This window comes from Lutzomyia longipalpis, chromosome 3 (genome assembly GCF_024334085.1).
Source record: "Lutzomyia longipalpis isolate SR_M1_2022 chromosome 3, ASM2433408v1".
Taxonomy (NCBI): domain Eukaryota; kingdom Metazoa; phylum Arthropoda; class Insecta; order Diptera; family Psychodidae; genus Lutzomyia; species Lutzomyia longipalpis.
Window position 1 is genome coordinate 3,062,492 of NC_074709.1, and position 21,379 is coordinate 3,083,870.

Below are 21,379 nucleotides of genomic sequence, written 5' to 3' on the forward strand. Positions count from 1 at the left end.
CTTCGCGGAATGAATCCATGAGATAAACTGCGGAATGTCGCGAGAAATCCGCTGTACAGTGTTTTACTGGGATAGTGGTCAAAAAACGCGACGCCATTTGCTAGGAAAATTGATTCGGCGAAGCCTTTTCTCCGCAAAAATCGTGCTAAAATGTGTGTTTATTGTGTTCAGTGCAATTAAGCTGTGCTCAGGTAAATACCAAAAAACTCCTTAAAAATAAATATTTTCCCAGGAAGTAGCATAAAAGCGTCATTGAGGCTGTTTTCATTGATAGTCGACGGGAGAAAACTCTTCGTTTTTTTTCACAATCTTCCGTGATTTCTCTCTATTCCCCCGTCTCCTGGCTCCTGCACCGTTGCGGTGTCCTGTGCGAAAAAACTCCCGCCCCCGCGGATTGTGGGTGTTTTTGGCGGGAATTGTGTGTTTTGCAATTTGTTTTGAACAAACAACAACATTCGCTACATGCTTGAGAAAACCCGCCTTTGCTTTGCGATCGGATTGAAAATTTCGTCGTGTGACGTCGCGGGTGAGAGCGAAGCGCCAAAGAAATGCATTTTGTTTCTCGCGATAAAAGAAAATTCTCGAATCGCAAGAAACTCAGGCATATTATTTTTTTTTTCAAGTTGGGAGGACTGTTGAGGAATTTTGAGGATCGATATCTGATGGAATTCCTTCGTGGCGTTACGCAACGAGTAAACAATTTTTTCCTCGCATGGAAAAACGTCGGTTTGGGCGGCACAAGAGGGAATTTTCCACAGCCGCGGCGGCAGGTTGGGGCGGGAAAGTCGCGGTGGAAAAGGGGATCAAAATAAAGTGAAAATGTGCCAGAAAGAAGTATTGCTTTCTCATTCTCGCACTCACGTCGGTGTATCTTTTGTCTCAAAAGAGGAACTTGCAAGAGAGAATTTTCAAACCCTCTCCGTCCATGTATTACCAATACATACTCAGGTTAAACACTCACACACACACAAATAAAGTCAATTATAATCCATTCAGTTATATGAGTTGGTGTCCCACAAAATGCATAAGTTTGTTTATGCGTTAATTAATTAGATAAAAATATTCATATTTCAGCTTCTATAAAACAAACAGACATTTTTTTGTTATTCAAACTGCTTAAGTTTGAGCCAGATTTTCCGGCAATTATGTATACAAAATACTTGATGTGCCACGTATGTGGTACACCAACTATTTCTCTTACGCGGTGTATCAATCACAGCAAAAGCACCAACACAAATGAAAGGACATGCGAATGTTTGTGTACGTGAGCAAGTAAAAGTGTTGGAAAACACGACACGTCCGCCACCATTCGGCTGAAATTATTACTATTTTCGGTGATTACGCAATGAAAAAAAAAGATAAGAAAATCGCGCCGATAGAAGGAAAATTTATGTTTTACCAAAAAAATGCCTCGGAGAAGATTTGTACAAAAAAAAAATAAATAAATAAAACAAACTTCAACGCATGCAAGAGAAAGTCTGCGAAATTGGAAAGTTAAATAGTTTTCCCTCAATTTCACATTTTTTTCCCCAATAAGAACGAAGAGCTCTCAACGGATAAACTAAAAATAGTCCGGCTTCTTTTATTTATTTATTTTGATTTTTTAACAAAATGAAACAAGATTTATGGAAAATATGGGAGTTCCTGATATGTACAAATATTAATGAACAGAGGGAAAAGGAGAATGACCAAAAAAAAGGGGCCCATTGAGCCTCAGAATTGTCTGTTGTGTCACAAAAAGCTTTTTAAGATTTTGAATTCACGATTTTTTTTGTAGGGGAGACTGGGGTTAAAAAAGTCACTTAAGGGTTTAGAAAAAGCTCAAAATATAATATTTCCCAAATAGATAAAGCGAAATGTGTAGCTCATTTCTATAAGAAAACTGCTCTATAACTCTTTCTCAGATCATTTTGTTCTATCTAGCTAGGAAATATGATATTTTAGGCTTTTTCCAAACCCTTAAGTGACTTTATTAACCCCGCCCTCCCCTAAAGAAAATTAAACCTTCCTTTAATAATAAATATAATAAAATTTTCTCCTTGTCTGCAGGACTTTTGTTGGAAGGAAGACGTCATGTGGCTGCGAAGCGAACGTCGGGAGCTACGGCTTCGACGGGCGTGCACTTCTAGTCGCACGGGGCCCCCAAAGCTCCACACCACGAAGCGTCCAAAGAGTTTCCGGCAGAAAGCCCAGTCAGGTCAAAAGCGTTCCGTAGCGGCACGAACCACGAGCATCAAGTGCAATAGCGGTGGGGAGGAGAGATGTCAAACAAAAGCAAAGGTACGTCGTGGCAGGAAGTCCATTGTGAGTGCCAGGAAGCTCTCGGAGGAGTGCAAGGAGAATTGCTGGCAAGACTCCGAAGTAACGCTCTTTGATGCGAAGCTGGATCGATGCAGTGAGTCAAGTGGGGAGAGAAGGGCATTTGAGGGGGATGCTGATATTGGATCCCCGGGAGATGCCCTGAATCGCTTTGGGCCAATCTTGCTGGAGGATGACAAGGAAAATGCAAATGTGGCCTCAAGTGGGAGTATTACGTCGACATCGTGTATGGTGTGTGAACCTGAAGGGCAGGAAGAGGAACCAACTCAATCGAAGGATCCACAGTATCCCTTCATTGGGGCTGAAGGGCAGATGGTTAAATGTATCAGTGAGTGCGACAGTACAACGGATTACGATCAAAATCTCGATGTTCTGCCCACTTCATCCACATCCGCATCACCATCTCCCTCCTCGTCGACTTCTTCCTCCCAAAGTGGACCCATTGCAAGCTTCCGGGAGCATTCGGGAATGTCGGGGAGTCTCGATACGGTAGTACCAGAGGTGGATTCCACGACGGATCTCATGCCCGAATGTGATTCAGGGTTGCAGCGAAAGGGGAGAGATTTACCCAAATTAACCCTCCCAATTCCTTCATTTGGAAGTAACTTCGGCTCAACGGATTTCTCAAAGCAATTCCCCACGACATCCAATGCTCCACCCCTTCAGCCGCCAATGTATCACACCACAACTCCCGACTGGCTCTCACTCTTCGATGAGGAGATGAGCAAAATTACCCCAGACTTTAGCCAGTACACGGACTTTCTGCCCTACAACACACTCCTCACACAGGCATTGCTCAGTTGCAGCACTGAGGGAGGTTTGGGGTGCACAGGATCGCTGGTGGATGGTACAGCCAGCTCATCCACCTTCCCCGTGACCACGGGTGTGGACACAAATGCCGTTTCCGATGCCATTTTCATGCAATCCATGAGTCAGAGTGCCATGGATAATCTGAAAGCTCTATCAAATCTACAAAATCACACCAATTTCCTGTCCAGCATCACCCTGCCACGCCCCACGGACACCGACAATCTCATACAGAGTGTCAATCCCCTCCCTGAAGCACCGCCATTGCCCCAAACTGATCTCGCCACCGATGAAGCCATTCAATTGGAAACGGATGAATGTATGGAGATTGAAGATGTACCCGATCATCGCCATGAAACACTCACGTGGACCACATTTGATCCCTATGTCTTCATAAAGCAACTTCCACCCCTTACGGGTGATATGCGTGCAAAATGCCCCGCATTGCCGCTAAAGACACGCTCTAGTCCGGAATTTAGTTTGGTGCTGGATCTCGATGAGACACTCGTGCACTGTAGCCTACAGGAGCTCTCTGATGCCAGCTTCAAATTTCCAGTTCTCTTCCAGGACTGCAAGTACACTGTATTTGTGCGCACACGACCATTCTTCCGGGAATTCCTGGAGAGGGTTTCCAAGATTTTCGAAGTTATCCTCTTTACGGCTTCCAAGCGTGTCTATGCTGATAAATTACTCAATCTGCTGGATCCAGAGAGGAAGTGGATAAAGTTAGTCAATGTTTTATTGTTTTTTTTTAAAGAAATTTCTAAAGAAAAAACTGTAAAAAAAATTAAAATTTTTAAAGATTTCTTCACAATATAATGAAAATCATTTATTTGGCAGATATCGCCTCTTCCGTGAACACTGTGTTCTCGTAAATGGGAACTACATCAAGGATTTAACAATTCTTGGGAGGGATTTATCTAAAACAATTATTATCGACAACTCACCACAAGCATTTGGGTAAGTTTGGGTGTGAGGAAAGAGAAAGGGGGAGATGGAGAAGAATTTATTGATTTTCTCAAGAGCGTGAAGATGATGAATTATTCTCTCTAATCATTCCCATTATTTTCTCCACATTCCAGATATCAACTAGAAAATGGAATTCCCATTGAAAGCTGGTTTATGGACCAAAGCGATAATGAATTGATGAAAATTCTCCCATTTCTGGAGCATCTTGCGGCTTTGGTGAGTTTGTCTTTTGGCTGGGATGGGGGATGAAAATTAATTTATTTGTTGGCATTTAATTTCAGAGAGAAGATGTTCGTCCCCATATTCGTGATCGGTATCGCTTATTCTCATATTTACCACCAGATTGAGTTCAACTAGGTTCCCATTACCTTAGCTACATGCATCTACTCGGTAGGTATCCATAAGTCAAAGTAAAAGAAAAAAAAATTAAAGAAAAATTGATGAAAAAAATATTAATTTTAGAGAAATTGTGGCAAAGAAGATTTTCTCTGCTGCAAAAATAATTGATTTTATGCAAATTGCAAATTTTCCTTCAAATGTTCTTCCATGAACATAATGTAGGGTAGTTAGAAATGATAAAAAAAATACTTTCTTCTATCAATTTTTTTTTCTTTTGAGAAAAAATGTCAATTTATCGTGATTCCATCAATCGCAATACCAGAAATTTTATTTTATAGAATGTGTATTAATGTGAAGAAGAAGAATTGTTTATAGAACAGAGAAATTGTTGAAATGAACACAATTTTAAATGAAATTATCGGTGAAACTCTTAGAAAACTTTTTCCACGGACTTTTCTTTACAAGTGAAATTTAAAAGAAATTTATACATAATGGCAATCACAGCTGAAAAATGTGATCTTTAGTTTAAGATTTTTTGTTGTTTATTTTTTATTTCTAAAATTTCATTTTATATTTTCTGTTTTTTTTTTTTAATTTTTATATTTTTCCTATTCACACAAAAAAAATACAATTATCTGGTTTCATGAGCAGAGATAGTGAAGTAAAAGAAAAGATAGATACACAGTGAATTATAGAGAGGAGAAAATTTGAAATTATAAATCAATAAAATATGTAAATAAATACATAGTCAATGTTGATTATAAAATAGTTGATGGAGAAATTGTGTAAAGAAAAAAATATTTAGATTTTAGAATTATTAATTTTTAGTCTTTCATTTATAGGTTGTGTAATGATTTTTATTGCTGATTTTTATTTCTTCCACATGTTAAATTAATTAGCGTTGAAAGAAATATTTTTTTTTAAAACATAAATCGACATAGGGGAGACTGGGGCTAATAAAATCAGACGAGGGTTTAGGAGAAACTCAGAATATCATATTTTCCAACAAAATAATAAGGAAAAATTTCCAGAGAAAAGTTCTAGGTTCTATGATCTACTTCTTAACTCTTTTCTGACTTTTTGTTTACCTCTAAATCTCCTCTAAAAATTCAAAGTGAAAAGAAAGAAATTTTAGCTCTTGTAGTGATTGACTACTTACAGATAATATTTTTCTTTTTTTTTTCTTTCAAAAGGTCAGTTAAAAAAAAATCATGCTATGACTTACGCACAATTGGATTAAAAATTAAATCAAATTCTGAAAAAAAAAATTAAAAACTCATTTTTCAGAGAAAAATTTGAATGTTTTTCGTTTAAATTTCATTCTATAATTGCTACAAATTTTAATTAAATGAAAAAAAAAAAGAAAAATCAATATAAAAATGATTTTAAAATAAACTAAGAAGAAAAACCATTTTATTTTGGGGATGTGGCAATTGCTATAAATAATACGGTTAAGATTATAATAAAGTTAAATAATTTTAAAAGAAACGTTGATAGAAATTTTTTTGTAATTTTTTATATAAGTATTTGTTTTTTTTTTAATTATTATTTTCAAATAATATTTCTAAAGTGATTTCTATGAGATTGATTTTATCATGTTATTGAGGAAAAATTTTTGTTTTTTCAGTCAAAGTGCCCCATTTCGGTTTAAAAATTCACACACACACACATAAATAAAAAAATAAAAATTAAAAACAAAAATACAAATAAAGGAAAATGTGTATTATGTTGTCTTTAGAGACTTGTTGAAGCATAATATACAAAAAATACTGCATTTAAAATGTCTTTAAAAAAAACCATAAATAACCAATAGTAGAAGCATAAAATGATGAAAGAAAAAAATGTATACATAGAAAATTAAAAAAATAAATAAATATAAATTCGTGAGACCACATTTGTTACTGAAATAAAAGTTTTGAAAAGATAAAGAGAAAAAAACACAAAATAAAATACAGGAATTTTTGGGAAAGATCTTTAGAGATTACAAAATAAACAAAAAAACAAGTAATTCATAAGAAAGCTGTAGTAGACGTACTATTATATAAAATAACTCTTTAATATTTTTTAATTCAGAAAAACAAACATAATATACGTTTAATTGTGATTATAAAATTTATTTTTTTGCCATACTTCTAGTGAGATAGAACTTATTTGTAAAAAAAAAAAGAAATTCGTGTATAGACCACATTATAAATGAGAATAGATGTGTCGATAACAAAAATGGATTTAATGAGACATTTTTGTAAATATTTTGCGTTATCAAAAACAACAAAAAAAATCACTTCAAACTTTTCTCTTAATCATTAGCGGGATTTATCAAATTTGTATTAAATGTAGGTAGAAAATTTTTCAAAAAAAAAACGATTCTAGTGTTAACTATTTCTTGTGCATAGATACGATTTAAAACAAAGTTGAACGATTCTTATATAGAGCATCATATTTGAATTTGCAGCAACTACAAAAAATTGGCTTTTAAAAGAATATCCCACATCTAAGAGATTTGTAGATCTTTACGATAGACAAAAAGAAGTTAACAATATCATATTTTTTATAAAGAAAAAATATGGTGCTAAAACTTTGCTAACTAAAATTGGTGGAGAAAAATTAAAAAAAAAAGTGAAGAAACACGTAAAACGAAAGTAAAGTACAGATAAAAATATTAAAAAAAATTAATTCAATATCGAAAAAGTAATTTTATGTATTGTTCTCAGAATTATATGATGCGATAAAAAAAATTAAATGTCAAAATGGCAAAAATTTATTGAATGTTGAACATTTTCTATTAAGATTTTTTGCCAATATTTTTATCTGTTATTCGTTTTTCTTTTTTTTTCTTTCAAAAAATCAAAAATTAACGGAGATTTCTTTGCGAAATTTTAAAGTTTACTTCCAACAAAAAAAATCAAAGAAAGAAGAAATTCGACATTAGACCAAATTGTTCCTAATTTTTCAGTATCTCCCCGTTTTTCAATAAAACTTTTATATAAAAAAATATTTTTGTCTATGTGTTTGATAAGTAATAGAAAAAATCACTCTATAGAGAAAAAGAAAGAATAAAATATAAAACAATATGTGGTAAAGGAAGGTTCAATGTGAAAAAAAAATTGAAAAATTAATCCCCGTTAAAAAGTAATAAAAAAAAATATTGAGAAAAATAAAACAGAAAGTGAGTATAATGTAATAGTATCTCTTAGAATATTTCTAATGATAGTAATGGAAAAAATATCTCTAAAACACTTATTAAAAATATCCCTATACACAGTTGTAATCGTAAACCTTTGCAGAAATAAACGTATTCAAATTTAAAAAATTCTGTCTTTTTATTTATTCAATATTAATTATCGGAAATTGATAGAAAGCTTGGTAATTAAATGCTGATTTTAAAGTAAAAATATTTTTTCGGAATCTTGTTAATTTTCTCTGGTCTAGCAAAATTTACCCTTTACTGAAGCTCCAGTTTTAGATAAAATTTTAATTAAAGCTAGTTTACCTTTTAACCCTATTATGTACATCATGAAACATTTTATTTTCTCAAAATAAAATGAATTTAATCAATCTTAAGTTGAATATTAGGACCTAAAGTTTTCGCAGAAGCCAAAGAAAACGTTTTAACTCTGAAATGTCGTCTTAAATCATCCACAGAATAAATATTGCGATAAAAAAATCACATGTTTCAATGCTTCTATGTTTCATACGGACGCGAAAAGGTTAAAAGTAAAACCAACTTAAAACCTTACGATCCGAACTTAATTTAATTTTTTTTTAAGTCGGAAGTTCATAAAATTTACGTAGAAGTAACGATAAAAGACGTTCTGACTGGGAAATGATCTCTAATATAGCAACGAAAAATAAATATTAGAAGGAATTGAACGAATGTTTCAATGTATTTATGTTTCACGCTTAATCCTGTAGACGCCGAGGATTAAAATAAATTCAAAAATAACTAATTTAACTTATTCTAATTTTATTTAAATGAGAATAGAGGAAAACTCAGCAGAGATTTACTTAAAAATCCAATGACGTTACTATTATCTTCGTCTATTGTTTATGAAACATTTGCGCTGATGTTTCATCTGTAAGAATTAGTATACAGTATTTTTGAAACAAATCAATCCTTGTTTAAAAAAGCAAATATTCTCGCAATAATAAAACTTTTTTGTATCTTTACAAACATAAATTTATTTTTATAAAATTAGTTACAATCTCCCTCCAGTTACAAGTTTCACGTAGGCTTACATTTTGTTTTTCTTTCTTTCAATTGCGATGTCTTTTACTGTGAAGTAGGTGGTAAATGGTCTAGGGGAGAGTTTTGTAGTGAAATGCGTGTTGATCGCTTTCGGAGGAATCTCCATAATGTTCTTTTATCGTCGCATAGTGGGTGTTTGTTGTTGAAAAATATGGTGGACTGGTGTGCATGGGCAGTGAATGAAATTTAACACTGTTATCCGTTCTCTAGGCGAGAACCAATGCGGAAAGAAAATTCTTTCTTCGCTCCACAATGAACTGCCATCATTTCAAAATACAAAGGTTGTGGTGTATATTATGTCTCATAAATTGTTTGAAATTACTTTTATAGCTCAAATATATAATTTTTCGTTTTATTTTCAGTCAAGTTTTGCGTCGACAATTTTCTCTTTTTTTATTTTACTTTTACATCTCTTAGTTAGAATTTCGTTAGAACCATTCTTGTGTATATAGTTTTTCAAAGTTTACAAAGAATAATTTATTACGGTTTGTGTGTGATTCTTTTTGTTCTAAAGGAATTTGCAGATCACTAACAGTCACTGAATTGCCTCCAAAAATTTGCATTTCATTTTGCATTTTTGAGGATTCTCTATAAAAATATATTCCTAACCAACTACTATGTATATCATACTTTTCCTATTGGATCTCTCTTTTGTAACAGATTTTCACACAGAGGTTTTATTTTCACACAAGAATTTCCTATTTCACATTTTCTCATAAAATGGACACCCTGATTAGTGGAGTACATTAGTTTTTTTTCTTTAGATTTTATAAACATTTTCTTTTTTAATTAATCTTAAGTTTCATTGAGGATATATCCTTTTTTTGTGCAAATGTTTTATACGGGGAATTACAATAAATATGTTTTTTTTTGTTGGGAAATGATTCCTAATATTATAGAAAAATGTGCAATTTGGTTTTTAATGCTATTTTTGTTCTTTTTTTTTCAATATCAATAGACACTTGCATTCAGTTTTATTTTTACTTACTAATTTTACAATATAATTTCATTACATTTTCCTTTTGTTTTTACTTTAGGATTACTTTATCAAATTGATTTTTTTTTCAATGCATTAGAGCCTCATAGGGGGTGTTTCAATTTTTTTTTGTAATTAAATTTACCTTCATGAGGCCACAAAAATTGCACCAAGAAATTCTTGAAAAAAATGCGCATTTTTCCACAAATTTAGAGAATAACGCAGGCCGTTCCGTGCATAACTTCACTGATAAACATTGGCGTACCAGCACCAAGTCCTCCGTCAGTTTTCTGATGATCGTTCTGCAATATTGGAAAAAAAGGAATAAATTTTAAACAAATTATTCATACAAAAATCTGGGAAATAAAAACATGGAAAAACCTCTTAACACTTTGGAAAAATAAATTGAAATATTGCAAAGGATTTTCTTAATAAAAATCACAAACATTCTATGAAACTCATGAATAATTAATTTCTTATGTATCTCTACTCTTTATATATACATAATTCAAAAAGTAGGTAATCCCTGTTTCCTCTCTTTTGACTAAATAATTTCTCGTGTCACCCCCAGAGAATTCAAATTAAATTTCACAACTTTTATTAGATGAACACAAAGTGAAACACAAACTATAGGTACTGCCGAGAGTATACAGAGCTTTGAAAATCCTTGTGCTGCACGTGAATGCAAAATCAATACTTGATGTTGTGAAAGCTTCAAGGAAAATAATTTACAAAAAAAATACTCAATTTTCAGCAGCATCGTATTACTCATGTCTCCGGGTTTTTTTTTGCAAAATCTTTTTGATCGATATTGGTATGAAGAGGCTAGAAATATTTGTAGAGTAGAATGTGGAATTCAATATAGAAAGTACTCTTGCTTTATGATGAATCTACATTGAACGAAATGCTATCTATCAGATTTCATAGAAATTGATCAATTTTCTTCCATGTCGATATTTTTTTATACAATATTGAATTTCATTTCGCAATGTTGACTCAATTTGATGCTTTTTCCAGGAAAACTTCTCTCCTGGAGCTTTATTTACACACCCATGTGACGAGGGACACAGACAGGAGAGAGCTTTCAAGAGATGTTTTGCTATGCAAGGTGAGTGTATGCTTTGTGCTTTTTTTTTATTAATTTGACAAGCTTCAGAAAGTTATTTCTGACGGTAAATAGAACTTCTTCAGTCCCCCATTCCGTTAGACGTGAATTTCTTTAAAAAAAAAAGAATTATTAGAATAAGACAAACCTCTTCGTATTCGCAGTCAAAGTAGTGGCAGGCGCATTCGAGGCATTTGCAGGATGAACTCATCTCACACGTTATCCCATACTGTTTCGCTACGGCCTTGTAAAGCTCCTTGCTACTCTTATTACTGAGAATTTCCGGGCTCTGCTGCGGTACGTGAATTCGCATTTGCTGCTGCTGATGCTCATGGGAATTCCACTCAACATCCGAATTATTCTCCTCATCTTCACTCACTTCCGTTTGACATTCAGTCTGCTGCTGCTCTTGGCCACCTTCCTGCTGGCACGAGCTGTGTGCGTACAGGGGATCGCATGAGCCCGTGCAAGTTAGCAAATTCTCCTGGGACGGCGTCGTCATGGTGGAGCACGTGTAGATTGGTGAGTCGAGGGACTCTTCGGTGTCATTCAGTGGGCAATTCTCAACACTACCCGTGCAATTCTCATTCATTGTCGTACAGGATGCTGTCGATGTTCCACTGCAGTATGTCCAATTGGCGGGGGTATTTGTGGGATTGTTGTCTTTGTCCAGAGCTGCGAGGCGATTCTGTAACATTTCCATGTGGGTTGTTATTTTGGAAATCTATGGGGAGGGAAAAGACAAGAGAAATGCGTGATGTGATGATGCAATGCGTGATGAATTCAGGGTTGAGCCTTTGTTTCCTTTACAAATTACATATATACACACATATAGGAACTAAAATTATATATACATATAGCAAAAGCTCATTGTGAGTAATATGAATTGATAAAGCTCAGTGATTACGATGTGGAGGGTGATGAGCAATTTCCAACTTTCACATATGCCTTTTGTTACATTCAATTTAATTTCCCCGCTAATTGCTTGTTTTGTATTGGATATTCAATTATACGCTTTGATTGTGATTAAAACTGATAAAACGGATAAAACACACATTATTTTATTCATTGATTTTGTAGCTTTCATTTGAGCTTCAGTAGCTATATTTAGTGTAAAAAGCTCCGTTTCTAAAACTAATTGAAATCTATTAATTTCGCACTAGACAAACTCTGAAATGATTAAAGGAAATAATTGAAATTGTTTGTACTGTAAAATGGGGTTAATAGGACCAAATTGCTATGAATATAGGATCTCTGAAATTCGTTCTAGATCCTCAAAAATATAGTGAGCTTTAGAATTAAACCAACAACAAATCATTTAAAGTCAGGTTTAGTGTGAGTTTGATTATTTCAGATGCCTGGATGATTTTTTGGATCATTCTTTGACCATTTGAATAATTTCCCAATCAAAACAAATCCTAATTTACTCCATTTTACGGTAACTAACCGTGACAAATTTTAGTAAAACTTTTTAGAAAAGTTTGAAGCTTTGTGCACCGATGTAAAAGTAACTGACAACGCCAGGGAAACTTTTAATTGCATGAAGTGCTTTAAATATAAATTTCTACCATAACATGATGAGAGAACGTGGATTACAAATTGATTCTTGAACATTTTATTCAATTCTATGCGAGTTTCTGAGCGATTGAAGTGCTTTGGATGTTTTTAAACTTAAAACGACTTTTGATAAAACTTCTTGTAGTTCACTCACAATAATGTTTAAACTACAATTACTAATTCAAAAAAGCATTTGAAAATCGTTTCGTGGTTAAAAAGGATTTTTTTTATAAAATAGATTTCTTATATTTTTAAGTAAATTCAAAACTAATTCGCTCAATTAGTAGACGTTCTACTTATTTATTCACTTATGTAAGTTTCCTTCTGTAAATTTATTTTAAGCTCTTCACAGAAAAGCTACAAAAGAGGGAAAATAATTCTTAGAACTTTATATTTGTATATGAATCTCATATGTGAGAGTAATGTAAGTAAGAGTTGTTGGGAATTTCCACACCCTCGCTTTGATGACTCACCTCCTCTAGAACGTGCTCGTAGGACGGCGGAGGACTCAGAGGCACCGTGCTGTTTCTATTCACAGAACCCGAATCCGAAAAATTCTGCTGCAGCGTTGGATTCTCGTATCCTGCTGGGAGAGAAGAGAAACTTTGCTATAGCATGGATGGGATTACTCACACAGATCCTTCATATACTAATCTCATATACATTTCAACCCATAGCTTGATGAGTTTTGGAGGCGATTCACGTTGAAATGAAATTTTCCCATCGTGAAATTAATTCAGAGTATTTCAGGAGAAATTCTAAATGAGCTTCCCACAGAAGCATTTTCTTGCCTTATTCCCTCCGAAATCCTTTTGCCCGGAAATGAGGTTGGACGCAATTTATATAGTTGGTAAAATATTTTATGTTGTTCTTAAAGTGGCAAATTTTGTAGGTCAACGAGGATGAATTTATTCCGCAACATTTAGCCATTGCCATCACATTTAGGGGGCACCGATTAATCGAATTGCGACTAAGCTGAAAGTGGGTTAATTGCGGATGGGTCGGAGGCGAGGGGATTTTAACTTAAACATGATCATTTAATTTGCGGAAAGTGGTGTGTTTTTGAAGCAACAGGGATATAGTTGAGTCACACCAATTTGCCGGAAGAAAGTATGTTTGTCCTTTTTTTTGTTGGAAGTTTATAGCTTTGAGACAGGAATTAGTATTTTAATTGTCCTTTTTGGGGTAAACGAGGGATTTAGGGAAATGTTTATATTCCGCAAATTACAAAAGATAATGGTTTATTTAGTCAAGACCTTGGATCCTTGCTATAACAACACATTTTGAAGGATAAAACAAAATGTTTTTTTTTCCTTTTCAATTTTAGGGAGATTTTTAAGAGTTTTTCTTGAATTCCTGAAGAATGTGATAATGTGGATTTATCAGGAAATGGGACACGTTTCCTAATTCTTACGGTTTATGATTTCTTTGGTGTTTTTCCTTGAGGCATTTTCTGTCTCTTTGGCCATTTCTTTGTCTATTCTTTATCGATTTCCTTGAATTTTGATGCTATATAAAAATTCCTCTTAAAGATAGAATTTTTCTCAATGAAATAGAGCACTATGAGAGCTTTTCCCACAATTTCATCCTTAAAGTCGTAACATTTCCTTCGTAAATTCTTTATATTCATCTTTAAGAATTCGCCAGCCGTTTTTTGCCTTTAAAATTCAATCTCATAGAGCTTTCTGAAATTAATAAAATTTCTTGCCAGGATTGAAGCCAATCAAAATTCCCAATTTCCAAACAAAAAGGTAAATTAAAAGAACGACATTGAAGTGAAGAATCATGCAAGATTGAGGAGGGAAAAATGCAAATAGAATTTGGTGGTAGAATTGAGGAATCTTCTACTCCTGAGGCATCCCATTGACCCTGTTACCTAAACGTCCAGATGCGGAGGCGGAATTGTGCAGCAAGGCCCTGCTATCGCCACTCATTGATCCCAGGCTGACCGTATCAATTGTTGTGGTGGATGAACCTGTAGGTTGGCTCCCAAGCAGTGGTTGCTGATGCGTCTGTGTAACATCGGGTTCGGCTGTTGTCTCCTGGGACGTACTCCGGGAACTGCCCATGCGAAACTTCAGCTTGAATGGCGCCATTGCGTGTGAGTTTTTTTTGTTTCTTTCTTGCAAAAAAGGGAAGCTTTTCAGGGAGGGACACACACACAGTTACAGAGACATTCTGAAGGACAGAAGATTTTGCTAAACAGTGTTATGCTTTTAGGCGAGAACGCTCTGAAAAGAGAGAAGATATGGAAAGAAAATGGAATTTTCACATTCAGCAAGGGGGGTGTTGGTGTGCAAAAGTGTTAACGTTGCGGACATACATATATGTGTGCGCACAAAGCTTTCTCCCGCCTTGCTCTATGTGAAGAAAGTTCTCGCACGAAACTTTCTCCAACACTTTCCTCCCACATACAATCAAAATGCAAGACACAGTACCCTTCTGCATGCAATATGCCTCCCCAACATCCCCTTCGTACATTTTTTTCCAACTCAAGAAATTCTCAATATGGCATTGTTAATTCACTGCACACAGATGATGAGACAAGGCAGTGAAAGGCGCACTTCAAGTGTGTGCTGCTCAATAAAATTGCATTGCTCTTGGAGGGTGCTTTCAACATGAAATGTTCCACAAGATGCACTTTGGTGTACAAGAATAGCTTTTTGAAATGATATACTTCTAAGGAATTCTAAGAAGGAAAGATGTTTTGTGCCACGTAATGCATTTTACAGTGATGTGTTAGTATATGTATATGATAGGAATGAAAGGAAATTGGGAATTTAAAAAAAAGAAAGAATTTTTTAATGTTCTCTTGAATCCTCTAATAATTAATTTAGGAAATAAATTTATTTTAATGATCGTATTTGCGTATTAGAATAAAAGACGAAACTGACAAAATGCTGCGTAAATTGTGAAAAGGAGAGCGAAAGCTTTCTCATATGCGAGCTTTTCTCATCCCTCGTACCCTTTGCAAACACGGTATACATACTAAATTAAATCAAGAAAAAGATGAATTGTAAAAAAGGCAAAATGAAAAGACATTTATATTCATTCCACTATGTATCCTTCTCAATCCTTCGTCACTATATATTTCAGAGCTTTAAAAAACAACGGTGGTATTGCTGAGGTGATATTGCAGAATTTTCATTTCTACGTTATATTGGAATTTTATTGATTTATTTTCTGAAAAGAGTATTATTTTAATCTAGAAAAAGAAACTAAATTTATTCTTTTTCTCTATCTAGCTTTCAGTTCAAAAAAATATTTTTTTTTAATAAAGCCTAAGCTCTATGCATATAAAATCAAAACTTTTTCAAAATATTCCTCCCCTTTGGCAAAAATCGACTTCTCCAGTAAAAATTTTCCTACAAAACCCTCTTTATATTCCATTTTAAAATAACATCCTCGTACGGAGGTCAATGATTCCATCACATTTTGTGTTTATGAATGAGGAGAAATAATTTAGTGATGCGAAGCTCTGTGAGAATTGATTGTGATGGGATGCTCGCTTAACAATGTGAAATGTGTGTAGTCACGGGTGCTCATCTCTTTGGGGTCTGGGAAAAACTTTCCCTCATGAATTTTACAGAGAAAAAGAGGAGCACAAAAGTTTGTAAATGACGACGTTTCACAGGCCCACAAGCAATGGGAGTTTAATTTGCAAAATACTCCCATGATTTCCACATTTAATGCTTCGCGTCTCAGAGCTTGACTTGTAGGCCACAAGGAATCTTGTGCGCGATTCAATCGAGCGACAGAGATAAATTGCACGCGCCATGGGATAGGAAGGGAAATGAGGACTGTATGGGTGGTGGTATGGGGAGAGGGTAGAGGGTTGTGAAATTCAATATCAGTTCTACGTCTGTAGGATTAATTGGACATAATCCGTGGAAATTGGAATACAATATGGAATTCCAATTCGCAACTCCCTTCTCAATTATTCACCACAAACAAACGGGGGTAACGTTCGATGGGGCTCCCTTTTTTTCCACATTGGTTTGGGTGTTTTAGCATAGGGGTGTGTTTTTATAACCAAAATGGGGATGCAGAAAAAAAGTCCACTGTGTGTGGAGTGTTGTGTGGCTGTGCTGGTGGATGCTTTGCATAGCGCAATTGAAGCTTAATTGATATTGATTGGGGGTGGTTGTGGTGGTGTACAATTTTTGTTCTTCTGGCTTGTAGATTATGACCCGGATTGTGTGTTTAAAAAAAAGTCCGCGATACTGTGGCCAATTTTTTTAAGGGGTGAACTGTGAGATGTGTGGTGGGAAAAGCTCAAAAAGCTCCAAATGAAGACACAAAAAGCACAAAAGGGAAATCTTTTCGTGTATAATGTACACAAGGTTTGTCGTCCATAACATGTTAATGAACAAATGGATGTACCTGCGAAAATATTTACCTTTTCAGCACTTTCTCTGGAAAAATCACCTCTCACAAACCCCAATTGTTTTCCTTCGGGGAAACCCACAGTGTACACGGGGGTTGTGCGAGAAAAATTCGACGCACAACACCGATCGATATGTTTCAATGTGATTAGGTTGATGGTGAAAATTGGGGGGTTTGGTAATGCTAGGAAAATTCTCCTTATGTCCCCAATAAATTCACACAATAGTATAAAAAAAACTATTTAGCTTTTGTTAACTTTCATTCACTGTGACCCAAAACCCACTTTAGAGCACCCAAAATGGAGCTCAGGCAAAAAGTTCACTTCACCCATGGAAAAACCTTCAATTGGGCACAATACAAAAATTTTCCTCCACACAGAGAGCTTTCCACTGTTCTGCACGACTGAGAGAACACTTCTGACAATTTAGCGTCGTCACAGTCGCGCTAATACACCCGGATCGTTCCGTATAGTCGTCCAAGTTCAACGGCAAATGGGGTGTGTGTATCCACCTCTTAAGGGAGCTTGATACAATTTTCCGATTTTGCACAGGGAAAATTATTTGGTTGAGTATACGGATAATTGAAGCGCTTGCGCTTTGGCTTTCATGCCTTGCCTTGTATTGACTATCTTCCCAGTAGGACAACACTGTTAGAAATGGGTAGGATAAGCACATTTTAGGGTACTTTATTCTGGGTTTTAATTCCTTTTCAATAAATCGTCTAATATGAATTATTATTTAAAAAATTTATAGCAAGAATCTACTTCATGGAATTAATTATGATTCGTAAGCTAAAAGAGATAAGAGAGCTTTTAAGCTTTCTCACAAATTCAATATAAAACTTTTCCAAATGATGAATTTTCCAGCGAAGAAATTCAATATATGAAATGATTTCTAGCAGTGTAGATGGGAATGATCCGAACGATGTTGGATACAGAAAAAAATATCTTACGGTCGGGAAAAGCTTTCAATGGCACAACTTTCAAAGTCGCCAGACTGGAGCCCATTTTATGACGATTTTGCGCGAATTTATTGCATCGGAGCGGGGTATAAAACCCTCTGGTGCGGATATTCCACGAGAGATATTCCTCGTAAATTAGTTATTAGATTATTTGAATAATTCAGCTTATTTTTTCCATCAAAATACAGAAGACGCGTGGAAAAATATAGTGAACATTTGCATCAATAGTATTCTTTGGCTTTGAGAAAGTCGTAAAAATAAATTCCTAAAATGATCATTCATGAGGAAATATTTTTTGGGATTTGTTATTCAACACATAAATTCCATAAATCATTAAAGTAAATATTTGTCATCTTTTCTTTATTAAACAAATGAAGCTAAAGCTCACAAAGAGATAGTTTAATTTTTTTTAAAGGATTTTATTACAAATAAACGATAATTATCATGTCTAGTGTAATTAATTGTAGATGTACGTAATTAATTAAAATAGTTACGCCTATTTTATTAACTACACAAGTTTACATACAAACATTGATTTTATGTCCCCTGAAAAAAAATTGTACGTATTAAATGAGATTAAAAAGTTAAAGCATCCAAATGTGCAGTCAAAGCGGTTTCAATGATTAAATAAACTTTTTTATAACTCCAAATTTGCTCCATATAAGCCCAAATTTAATGCGACAGAGTGGAAAATATCCGCCAATTAATGCACATTATCGTAGGATTAAGCCCAAAATTTATTATAATGAAAATATTTACGAGAAGCTTTGGGGTTTAATGTCCCAATAAAATGGACATTTTTAGAACTTTGTTGTTGGGTGATGAAATGAAAAATTCCATCTGAAAAAAAAATCATTTCCTAATGGAAGCTCCATCTGAATGGATGAAAGAAGTTTATAAAGTATAATAGTTACTGATGTGCTACTGTTTCTGCCGGGAAGGAAGAAAAATTTCTGAGGGAAATGAATATTCTTCAATCAATTGAATACTTTTCTTTGAAAAAGACCTTTAAAAGCTCACTCTATTGTGGTGGGTAAAACATTGCCACAGCCTGTCATATAAAATAAGAAATTATTGGTGTAAAATGTGAAAAGTTAAGGACGTCCATTTGAGGTAATTCTTCTTGCTCCACCCTCATTGTGTTGATGTCCTTTTGCTCTTTTTTCTTCTCCATGGAAGGGTGTTAGGTTCGACGAAAATAGCACAAATAAATTAACTAATTTGAAACGATTCCATTAGCAACTTTTAGGGCAATCTCTCTCCACTTTTTTGGCTGGAAAATTTTCAGAGCTTTTCACAAAGACGGTAAAGTTGAGGGAAATATAATGTGTTTGCGGTTGATGATTGAGAATTGTTTTGTGCTCACAGAAAAACAAATAATCTCGCTTCGAGCTTATCTCTTGGGGGGAGAGAGAATGGGAGTTCTTTTTATTAAATATTCATATTGTTGTACAACGTGAAGAAATTTCACATTGTCTTGGGTTATTTACAAAATACCAATGAGAGATTTCCCTTGTGGCTTTCCACACGCAGTCGAAGTGGATTTCATGGAAAATACTGTGATATTTGTTGCGAAAATTTGCTACGGAAAATCATTGTCAAGTATTTTCATTAGGAACAGCAAAAATCAAACAATAGCTGTTTAGCGGAAAAAGGGCATGGAGGGAGATGTCTTAAAGTAAATGTACAGAAAATTCATTTACTTTCCAAGACGAGAGAAATCTCGAGATTCCCTTTCCTCTATTCCACTTGAGGAGAATATTGTGTATCCTTGCAGCCATGGAATAATTTTCATATAGAACAAAATTATCCTTCAATCCGAGAATTGTTGTAACTCATGTATTAATGCTCTTGTTATTGCGAGAAACATTTCGAGAGACACAGTAGATGAACAATTCAAGGAAAAAAAAATATTGAAGAGTTAAGAAAGGCAAAAAATCAAGTTAAGAAAGAGAATTTCAAACTTTGTCGTACTTTCTTGGCGACTTTTCTTCACTCTGGGCTTACCACGGTCATCGTATATATTGGAAAAACATACAAGAGAAAATATCATTTCACTTCTGGGAATTTATCGCAATATCGGCAACTTTTCTCAATGTTGTTCATCTCATGCTTGTATATTGACTTTCACGTCGCCATATAGCAAAGTGATTAGATTGTCTATCCCCCGCATATAAGAAGCAGACCGAGTAGACCTCATATCGTAAATTTTGTGTAGACACGTGTAGATAGTTTTGAAGATGAGAGAAAGGTCATCCTTGGAAGTTTTCTCATGAGATATAAATCATAAATGCTGTGTGGTGGATAAACTAAAGCGAAAGGTACTTCATAATTTAGAGAGAACATGATGCTTTGAAACATAGGAGGGATATTTTAAAATTTTATCAAAAGCTGCAAAGATGTGAGTTTTGCAGATACAGTGTCGAGAAAAATAATAGGACCACCAATATAGGTTTTAAATGTACCCTTGACTTCAATCGCCAATATCTCAGGCTGTGGGGGACAGATTTTGAAAAGTGGCATAGATTCGGAAAGCTACATTCATCCCCTTTCCAACGATGGTAGATTTTCGAAAATCGGCCCATCCGTTCAATTTTGGTAGATGATTGAACAAAAAGTGGCACTTTTAGTATGGGTCTACTTGAGCGACTGTCAAAAATCAGCCCCTCAACCGATTTTGATCACCCCGGCAGTTTTGGACAGGGGAAGAATGTAGCTTTCAGAGTTTTTTGAAATTTTGAAAATCGGACACCCAGAAAAAAAGTTAGACGGGTTTTTGTGAGTGGTCCTATTTCAATAATTTAAGGGTGAAATTACACAAAATTTCATAACAAGTTTTTGTAAATTTTTATTTTTTTTAAGTGTTTATTTGAATTTAATTGAGTAAAGTTAAAAGGCTTATAGCTTGCGAAAATAAATTTTTCCTAAAAAAAAAATAAAAATTTGTTATGAAACTTTGTGTAAATTAGGAAGCATTTTAACCCTTAAATTATTGAAATAGGACCACTCACAAAAACCCGTCTAACTTTTTTTCTGGGTGTCCGATTTTCAAAATTTCAAAAAACTCTGAAAGCTACATTCTTCCCCTGTCCAAAACTGCCGGGGTGATCAAAATCGGTTGAGGGGCTGATTTTTGACAGTCGCTCAAGTAGACCCATACTAAAAGTGCCACTTTTTGTTCAATCATCTACCAAAATTGAACGGATGGGCCGATTTTCGAAAATCTACCATCGTTGGAAAGGGGATGAATGTAGCTTTCCGAATCTATGCCACTTTTCAAAATCTGTCCCCCACAGCCTGAGATATTGGCGATTGAAGTCAAGGGTACATTTAAAACCTATATTGGTGGTCCTATTATTTTTCTCGGCACTGTATATAGATATTTTCTCCTAATAAAATTCATCTCAATATTGAGTTCAAGGGGAAGGCAACAAGGGATCCCAAAGTTTGTGGGAGATATCCCTTTTCGCGTGGATGCAACCACCTCTAAATATTCATTGCATTTTTCCGCAACATTTTCAATAAATCATCTTTGATTTTAAACACGTTCTATCCATCACTCTTATTCTCAATTCAATTGAATATATGTTTTCTATCCTAGTAAATGGCATCAATAAATAATTCTGGAATGTGTTTCCAATGGACTATTCATGAGGCTCGTTAAATATTTGATGTGGCGTTTATTAAATGCCACGTCCAACATTTAGGCATTTAT

The 21,379-nt window shown here is 34.5% G+C and overlaps 6 protein-coding genes across 14 annotated transcripts in view; 5 read left to right on the plus strand and 1 right to left on the minus strand.

Annotated features, from left to right (window-relative positions):
• LOC129794093 (GPI mannosyltransferase 3) overlaps window positions 1-21,379 on the plus strand; it is a 1,193,052-nt gene that overhangs the window by 893,278 nt on the left and 278,395 nt on the right. The window lies entirely within an intron of this gene.
• LOC129794120 (cytoplasmic tRNA 2-thiolation protein 1) overlaps window positions 1-21,379 on the plus strand; it is a 1,132,104-nt gene that overhangs the window by 832,330 nt on the left and 278,395 nt on the right. The gene's annotated exons all lie outside the window — the stretch shown is intronic.
• The window catches only part of LOC129794129 (plasma membrane ascorbate-dependent reductase CYBRD1), a 1,128,201-nt gene that overhangs the window by 828,427 nt on the left and 278,395 nt on the right, over window positions 1-21,379 (plus strand). The window lies entirely within an intron of this gene.
• LOC129794176 (cuticle protein 8-like) overlaps window positions 1-21,379 on the plus strand; it is a 500,748-nt gene that overhangs the window by 200,974 nt on the left and 278,395 nt on the right. The window lies entirely within an intron of this gene.
• LOC129794079 (uncharacterized) lies at window positions 60-10,746 on the plus strand. Of its 2 annotated transcripts, XM_055834685.1 has the most exons (6): window positions 60-191; window positions 2,050-3,851; window positions 3,967-4,086; window positions 4,209-4,311; window positions 4,377-4,485; window positions 10,674-10,746. In XM_055834685.1, the coding sequence occupies exons 2-5, from the start codon at window positions 2,074-2,076 to the stop codon at window positions 4,440-4,442; spliced, it is 2,067 nt and encodes a 688-aa protein (XP_055690660.1). In that variant the 5' UTR covers window positions 60-191; window positions 2,050-2,073; the 3' UTR covers window positions 4,443-4,485; window positions 10,674-10,746. The 2 variants fall into 2 exon arrangements, with proteins under 2 accessions (XP_055690660.1, XP_055690659.1); XM_055834684.1 differs by lacking the exon at window positions 10,674-10,746 and having other exon boundaries at window positions 4,377-7,744.
• Window positions 8,587-17,234, minus strand: LOC129794124 (uncharacterized). 4 transcript variants are annotated; one of them, XM_055834755.1, is made up of 5 exons: window positions 16,718-17,234; window positions 14,195-14,549; window positions 12,792-12,901; window positions 10,910-11,485; window positions 8,587-9,958 (listed from the first exon to the last, which is right to left on the minus strand). In XM_055834755.1, exons 2-5 carry the CDS (start codon window positions 14,412-14,414, stop codon window positions 9,866-9,868), a joined length of 999 nt encoding a protein of 332 aa, XP_055690730.1. In that variant the 5' UTR covers window positions 14,415-14,549; window positions 16,718-17,234; the 3' UTR covers window positions 8,587-9,865. The 4 variants fall into 4 exon arrangements, with proteins under 4 accessions (XP_055690730.1, XP_055690729.1, XP_055690732.1 ...); XM_055834754.1 differs by having other exon boundaries at window positions 12,792-12,904; window positions 16,718-17,125; XM_055834757.1 differs by having other exon boundaries at window positions 10,910-11,449; window positions 16,718-17,122.

What these genes read in the sequence shown, in the direction of transcription:
- LOC129794079 (XM_055834685.1), top strand. Translation starts at nt 2,074, where the DNA reads ATGTGGCTGCGAAGCGAACGTCGGGAGCTACGGCTTCGACGGGCGTGC. An exon ending in AACTCACCACAAGCATTTGG is followed by an intron (nt 4,087 to 4,208) that starts GTAAGTTTGGGT and finishes TCCACATTCCAG; the next exon opens with ATATCAACTAGAAAATGGAA. An exon ending in TGGAGCATCTTGCGGCTTTG is followed by an intron (nt 4,312 to 4,376) that starts GTGAGTTTGTCT and finishes ATTTAATTTCAG; the next exon opens with AGAGAAGATGTTCGTCCCCA.
- LOC129794124 (XM_055834754.1), bottom strand. Translation starts at nt 14,414, where the DNA reads ATGGCGCCATTCAAGCTGAAGTTTCGCATGGGCAGTTCCCGGAGTACG. An exon ending in CTCCGCATCTGGACGTTTAG is followed by an intron (nt 12,905 to 14,194) that starts GTAACAGGGTCA and finishes CTTCTCTCCCAG; the next exon opens with CAGGATACGAGAATCCAACG. An exon ending in TTGACTGCGAATACGAAGAG is followed by an intron (nt 9,959 to 10,909) that starts GTTTGTCTTATT and finishes CCAATATTGCAG; the next exon opens with AACGATCATCAGAAAACTGA.